The sequence below is a fragment of the Myotis brandtii genome, unplaced genomic scaffold (genome assembly GCF_000412655.1).
Source record: "Myotis brandtii unplaced genomic scaffold, ASM41265v1 scaffold744, whole genome shotgun sequence".
Classification (NCBI taxonomy): Eukaryota; Metazoa; Chordata; class Mammalia; order Chiroptera; family Vespertilionidae; genus Myotis; species Myotis brandtii.
In genome coordinates, this window is record NW_005370965.1 from 864,233 (window position 1) to 871,514 (window position 7,282).

Sequence of the window (7,282 nt, forward strand, 5' to 3'; positions counted from 1 at the left end):
GTTGTCCCAGAAGCTCCTTACACTATCTTCATATTTTTGGATTCTTTTTTCTTTTTGCTCTTCTTACTGTGTGTTTTTGCTTCCTCATATTCCAAATCATTGATTATTTTCAGCATACTCTACTCTACTGTTGATTTCCTGTAAATTATTTTTCATTTCAATTAGTGTGTCCTTCATTTCTGACTGGACCTTTTTCAAGTCTTTGAAATTCTCACTAAGATCCTTGAAAGTCTCACTAAGTCCCTTGAAGCTCTCGTTATAACCATTGTTTTGAACTCTGTGTCCAGTAGTTTGCTTGCTTTCATTTCATTTAGGTCTTTTTCTCCAGATTTTTTCTGGTCTTTCATCTGTGACAGTTTTCTTTGGCTCCGCATTTTGGCTGCTTCCCTGTGTTTGCTTCTATGTATTAGGTAGAGCTGCTATGTCTCCTGGAATTGGTAGAGTGGCCTTGTGTAGTAGGTGTCCTGTAGGGCCCAGTGTCTCAGCCTCCCCAAACACCTGAGCTGGACACTCTAGGTGCACCCCTGGGTGGGCTGTGTGCACTCTTGTTGTAGTTGAACCTTGATTGCTGTTGGCATAACTGGGAGGAATTGACTCCAGGCCAATTGGCTGTGAGGACCAACAGCAGAGGAGCTGTTGTGCAGAAGACACCCCTATGGAGTAGGACTTGCTTCAGTGGGGCTTTGGTGCTCAAGTCTGCCCCTTGAGTGTGTCACTCATGGATGTGTAGAGTTGTAATCTGGCATGGTCTGAAGCTGTCCACCAGTTGCACTGGCTCTGGGGACTCCTGGGAGGTGCAAAGTCAATCACTGCCTGTGCCCTGCTTGGGACTACCCATACAAGCAACAGAGTGATCTGCAGATGGCTCCAGGTGCCCAGGAGAGGCCAAACTGTGATCCAACACAGGCTGCTGCTAATGTCAGGCCTGGGCCACTTATCAAGAGGTATGGGACTCGCTGAGTCCAGCTGCTACTTGTTGAGAGATTTTAGGAAAGTCTGAAGCCTGAGCCAGGACAGGCAATTCATATGGAAAAGCTGCTGCAAGTGGCTTGAGTGGTGCTGCAAATTGTGTAAGGTGGAATCTCAGGGAATCACCAAGGCAGGGCAAAGCGTGAGCCAGGTTGATGGAGGCTCAGATATGGCACCTGCCAATCAGCTCTGTGTCAGGGAGAGGTTTCAGCGTAGGAACAATGACCTCTGTGAGCACTTTTGTCTGGGAGAAAGCTGCCCCCTAGTTCAGTGATGGCGAACCTATGACACGCGTGTCAGAGGTGACGCGCGAACTCATTTTTTTGGTTGATTTTTCTTTGTTAAATGGCATTTAAGTATATAAAATAAATATCAAAAATATACATCTTTGTTTTACTATGGTTGCAAATATCAAAAAATTTCTATATGTGACACGGCACCAGAGTTAAGTCAGGGTTTTTCAAAATGCTGACACGCCAAGCTCAAAAGGTTCTCCATCACTGCCCTAGTTCTTGCCCTGAAGCCAGACAATTTAGTTCCTCCCTGTATGTCACTGGATCCTTTCAAGCTGCTGCCCCAGCCAGCGCCGGAGCTCAGAGGGACTGAGTCTGAGTAAGTCTGTGTGCTGGCCCTTTAAGAGAAACTGTCTGGTCTTCAGAAGCCTTTGTGTCACTCAGCCACAATCCCTGCTGGTTCTTATAGCCCCAAGTTATGGGGACTTCTCTTTCCAGTACTGGAAGCCTGGGCTGAGGGGTCTGCCATGGGGATGGGACCCCATGCTCCTCATAGGAGGCCTCCACAGCCAAGATATCCCTCTGAATTAAAAAACAAAACAAAAACACCACATGAGGGTCTCAGACTAGCCCATTCTGCGCTTCTGCCCCTTCTTCCTGTCTCAATATGTTTTCTTCTTTAATTCCCTAGTTGCATGACTTTATTCAGTCAGATTTCAGGCATTTCTGAATGATGGTTGTTCTGTTACTTTAGTTGTATTTTTTTTTTTAATCCTCACCCAAGGATATTTTCCCATTGATTTTTAAAGAGCGAAAGAGAGAGGGAAAGGCAGAAATATCTATGTGAGAGAAACACGATTGGTTGCCTTCTGCATGAGCCCGGGCCGGAGAGGAGCCTGCAACCGAGGTACGTGCCCTTGACCAGAATCGAACCTGGAACCCTTTGGTCTGCAGGCTGATGCTCTAGCCACTGAGCCAAACCGGCTAGGGCTTAGTTGTATTTTGATGTGGTTGTGGGAAGAAGCAAGTACCATATTTACCTATGCCACCATCTTGGTCCCTCCCCACATATGCCCAGGTTGATATTTTCAAAAAAAGTCATGTTATATCCCTGCTCAAAGCCACACTCTGGATGAAGTTCGAGCTCTTTCCCCATTTCTCCTTATCCCTCATTTCCCCCCATCTTTGACCCAGCTCTTGGCCTCAAAGTCACTTGCTGCCTCAGGACCCTTGCTAGCATTGCGGAAGCCCTCTTGCCTCCAATCTTGGGCACCTGTCTGCTCCTCAGGGAGCTCCTTCCTGCTCCCTGACCTCATCCGAGTTACCTTCCCCTCCTCTGACTCACACACTCTGTACCCCCAAATACTAATGATTTTTCTTTCAAGAACATATCAGAACAGGCATTACATTGTAAAGAATTTATTTTAGTTTTATATGTGTCCCTCCCAGAATAGAGGCCCCTGGATGCAGGGAATCCCGTTTATAAATATATGTCCAGTGCCCACATGGCCTCAGGGTGGGGCAAGGGCTGCTCTGGGGCTGCCCGCTGCGCCAGCAGCTTCCGCGATGTTCCTTGGAGCTCTCAGCCTGGATGGGCATTGGGAAGTGACCACCTCAGTAGCCTAGTGACGGGGACAAGCCTCCTCTCTTCTGTGTCCCCATCTCCTCTGTGAAATGGTACCACTGGGCCCCTAGATGATGAAGCCCAGGGCTTTATGTCAAAGGCACCAGGTGTACTGGCCACAGCGGCCTATGGGCCAGGAGGCATCCATTAGGACAGGTTGTAGGGTGACAGGAAGCTGTCCCTCTCCAGGACACCCCCCTGAACCCCCCCATGTGCCAGAGTCCTCAGGTCCCCAGGGTGCTACAAAACTTCCTTGGCAGTCAAGGTTGCGGGGCTGGGAGTCCTGAGCAGCTGGGAGAACCTGGGGAGCTTCAGGAAGCCACCACCTCAGCTCCAGGGTGCCCAGTCCCAAGGTGGCCGAGTGGGGGCAGTGTGCACCGCAGGGTAAAGGTCAGGCCCTGGGAAGCTTGGGGGCGGTGAGGGGGATTCAGTACTGGCAGTAAGTGGCCCAGAATTGGTGTAGGGCCCCTGGGGGAGGTGGGCCCTCAGGTGAGGGGTGGGGCAGTCAGGGCTTAATGGTCCCCCCCGAGCAGCAGCAGCAGCAGCGCCCCAGTCAGCAAAACCAGTGAAGGGCCTGCTGAGGGGCCTGCCGAGGGCTCCGAGGGCTCCGAGGGCTCAGCAGGCTGTGTCAGGCCGCAGGCGGTGTAGGGCTCCAGGCAGGCGGCGAAGGCCATGTGGCTTGAGTGGTGCTGCAAATTGTGTAAGGTGGAATCTCAGGGAATCACCAAGGCAGGGCAAAGCGTGAGCCAGGTTGATGGAGGCTCAGATATGGCACCTGCCAATCAGCTCTGTGTCAGGGAGAGGTTTCAGCGTAGGAACAATGACCTCTGTGAGCACTTTTGTCTGGGAGGCCACGCGCGAACACCGCCACGTCCTCACCAGCGTGGGTCTCCGACGATAGGGGCACGGCCGCCTGCTGCTTGTAGTTGGGGTCCCCTGAACAGACAATGGGGAATCAGGTATGGTAGGCACCCTCCTGCGAGTTCCCCCTGCCCGCCCACCCACCGGCGCACTCACTGCTCTGGTTGTCACGGACATCTGACCGGGAGCCCCCGCTGACTGCGAAGCCGGGGCCATTGCCATAAAGGATGGAGGTGTAGGCCTTGCCATCTTTCGCCTTCTCAGGAGCCAACCCTGCAGGGAGAGGAGGACCTGTGATGGCACCACCACAGCTCTGCAGCGCCCCTTTAGTTCCTCCCTGTATGTCACTGGATCCTTTCAAGCTGCTGCCCCAGCCAGCGCCGGAGCTCAGAGGGACTGAGTCTGAGTAAGTCTGTGTGCTGGCCCTTTAAGAGAAACTGTCTGGTCTTCAGAAGCCTTTGTGTCACTCAGCTACAATCCCTGCTGGTTCTTATAGCCCCAAGTTATGGGGACTTCTCTTTCCAGTACTGGAAGCCTGGGCTGAGGGGTCTGCCATGGGGATGGGACCCCATGCTCCTCATAGGAGGCCTCCACAGCCAAGATATCCCTCTGAATTAAAAAACAAAACAAAAACACCACATGAGGGTCTCAGACTAGCCCATTCTGCGCTTCTGCCCCTTCTTCCTGTCTCAATATGTTTTCTTCTTTAATTCCCTAGTTGCATGACTTTATTCAGTCAGATTTCAGGCATTTCTGAATGATGGTTGTTCTGTTACTTTAGTTGTATTTTTTTTTTTAATCCTCACCCAAGGATATTTTCCCATTGATTTTTAGAGAGCGAAAGAGAGAGGGAAAGGCAGAAATATCTATGTGAGAGAAACACGATTGGTTGCCTTCTGCATGAGCCCGGGCTGGAGAGGAGCCTGCAACCGAGGTACGTGCCCTTGACCAGAATCGAACCCGGAACCCTTTGGTCTGCAGGCTGATGCTCTAAGGCTGTTGTTTCAGCATTGCTCAAGCCCTCCTGCCTCCAGTCCGGGCACACCTGGCGGCTCCTCAGGGAGCCCCTCCCTGGCCCCTGACCTCCTGATCTGCGTTACCTTTCCCCTCCCCTGACTCACACACACATTCTGTGGCCCCACGTGCTAATGATATTTCTTTCTAGAACATATCAGCATTGGCATACGTTGTATAACAGTTTAGTTGACTATTCCTATGTCCCTCCCAGAATAGAGGTCCCTGGAGGGCAGGGCATCTCCTGGTCACCAATCTATGCCCAGTGCCCATACGGCTCAGGGTGGGGGCCAAGGCTGCTCTGGGGCTTCCCGAAGCTTCTTGGCTCTCCTAGTCCGAAAGGGCATTGGGAGTGGCTTGGGACGCTTTTCTGTGTCTCTATCTATTCCTCTGTGTAATGGTACCAGGCCCAGGCCCAGGCCCAGGCCCAGTGATTCTGTCGAAGCACACCCCACCCTCCCATAGGTCCCCCTCCCCCAAGTGACTCCTCCATCAACAAGGTGATCTCGGGGCCAGTTGCAGGGTGACAGGAAGCCACTGTTATCAGGGCGCCTGGACATTGCTCAAGTCTCAGTCCACCCAGTTTGGGGCGGGGTGTCGGGGAATCCAGAGCAACCTAGGAGGATAGTGGGTGCGGCAGGAAAGCCACTGCCTCAGCCTCTAGGGCGCCCCACCATCAGGCCCGCAGGGTGGGGCGGGGGCAGCGCTGCACCAGCTGAGGCTCATTTATTGCCAACAGGTAAAGGTCAGAAGGCAGAGGCCTGAGGTGGGTCCTGGGTCTGGAGGCTTTGGGCAGGGGTTCTGCTGACATCGGATGGGGGCCTAAGGGAGTGGTCAGGGCACCACTCAGCCCAGCAGTATCAGCCACAGTGCCCCAATCACCAAAGCCAGCGAGGGGCCTGTGGACAGTCCTGGGTGCGCAGCGTCGGGGATGCTGGTGCTGGGAGGGGGCTCCAGGCCGCAGGCGGTGTAGGGCTCCAGGCAGGCGGCGAAGGCCATGACATGCGCCACCATGCTCTGCTCCTGCACACCGTGCATCAGGTGCGCCTGCGGGCCACGCGCGAACACCGCCACGTCCTCACCAGCGTGGGTCTCCGACGATAGGGGCACGGCCGCCTGCTGCTTGTAGTTGGGGTCCCCTGAACAGACAATGGGGAATCAGGTATGGTAGGCACCCTCCTGCGAGTTCCCCCTGCCCGCCCACCCACCGGCGCACTCACTGCTCTGGTTGTCACGGACATCTGACCGGGAGCCCCCGCTGACTGCGAAGCCGGGGCCATTGCCATAAAAGGATGGAGGGTAGGCCTTGCCATCTTTCGCCTTCTCAGGAGCCAACCCTGCAGGGAGAGGAGGACCTGTGATGGCACCACCACAGCTCTGCAGCGCCCCCTGTGTGCTAAGCCCCAGCACTGCTTGCCTATTCAGTGACTTATTCCGCAAAGACCCTGCAAGGCTATGGCTATTATGACCCCCAACTGTCTGGTCTTCAGAAGCCTTTGTGTCACTCAGCCACAATCCCTGCTGGTTCTTATAGCCCCAAGTTATGGGGACTTCTCTTTCCAGTACTGGAAGCCTGGGCTGAGGGGTCTGCCATGGGGATGGGACCCCATGCTCCTCATAGGAGGCCTCCACAGCCAAGATATCCCTCTGAATTAAAAAACAAAACAAAAACACCACATGAGGGTCTCAGACTAGCCCATTCTGCGCTTCTGCCCCTTCTTCCTGTCTCAATATGTTTTCTTCTTTAATTCCCTAGTTGCATGACTTTATTCAGTCAGATTTCAGGCATTTCTGAATGATGGTTGTTCTGTTACTTTAGTTGTATTTTTTTTTTTAATCCTCACCCAAGGATATTTTCCCATTGATTTTTAAAGAGCGAAAGAGAGAGGGAAAGGCAGAAATATCTATGTGAGAGAAACACGATTGGTTGCCTTCTGCATGAGCCCGGGCCGGAGAGGAGCCTGCAACCGAGGTACGTGCCCTTGACCAGAATCGAACCCGGAATTGCCTCCAATGGGCACCTGTCTGCTCCTCAGGGAGCTCCTTCCTGCTCCCTGACCTCATCCGAGTTACCTTCCCCTCCTCTGACTCACAACACCTGTACCCCCAAATACTAATGATTTTTCTTTCAAGAACATATCAGAACAGGCATTACATTGTAAAGAATTTATTTTAGTTTTATATGTGTCCCTCCCAGAATAGAGGCCCCTGGATGCAGGGAATCCCGTTTATAAATATATGTCCAGTGCCCACATGGCCTCAGGGTGGGGCAAGGGCTGCTCTGGGGCTGCCCACTGCACCAGCAGCTTCCGCGATGTTCCTTGGAGCTCTCAGCCTGGATGGGCATTGGGAAGTGACCACCTCAGTAGCCTAGTGACGGGGACAAGCCTCCTCTCTTCTGTGTCCCCATCTCCTCTGTGAAATGGTACCACTGGGCCCCTAGATGATGAAGCCCAGGGCTTTATGTCAAAGGCACCAGGTGTACTGGCCACAGCGGCCTATGGGCCAGGAGGCATCCATTAGGACAGGTTGTAGGGTGACAGGAAGCTGTCCCTCTCCAGGACACCCCCCTGAACCCCCC

General features: G+C 53.2%; 1 protein-coding gene across 1 annotated transcript in view; it reads right to left on the reverse strand.

Moving 5' to 3' along the window:
* Nucleotides 1-5,547: 5,547 nt before the first annotated feature.
* The window catches only part of LOC102251000 (intestinal-type alkaline phosphatase), a 5,760-nt gene continuing 4,025 nt past the window's right edge, over nucleotides 5,548-7,282 (reverse strand). Inside the window, exon 11 of the mRNA XM_014530565.1 lies at nucleotides 5,548-5,840. Within this exon, the coding sequence (XP_014386051.1) occupies nucleotides 5,548-5,840 (293 nt within the window). The remainder of the gene's footprint in view (nucleotides 5,841-7,282) is intronic.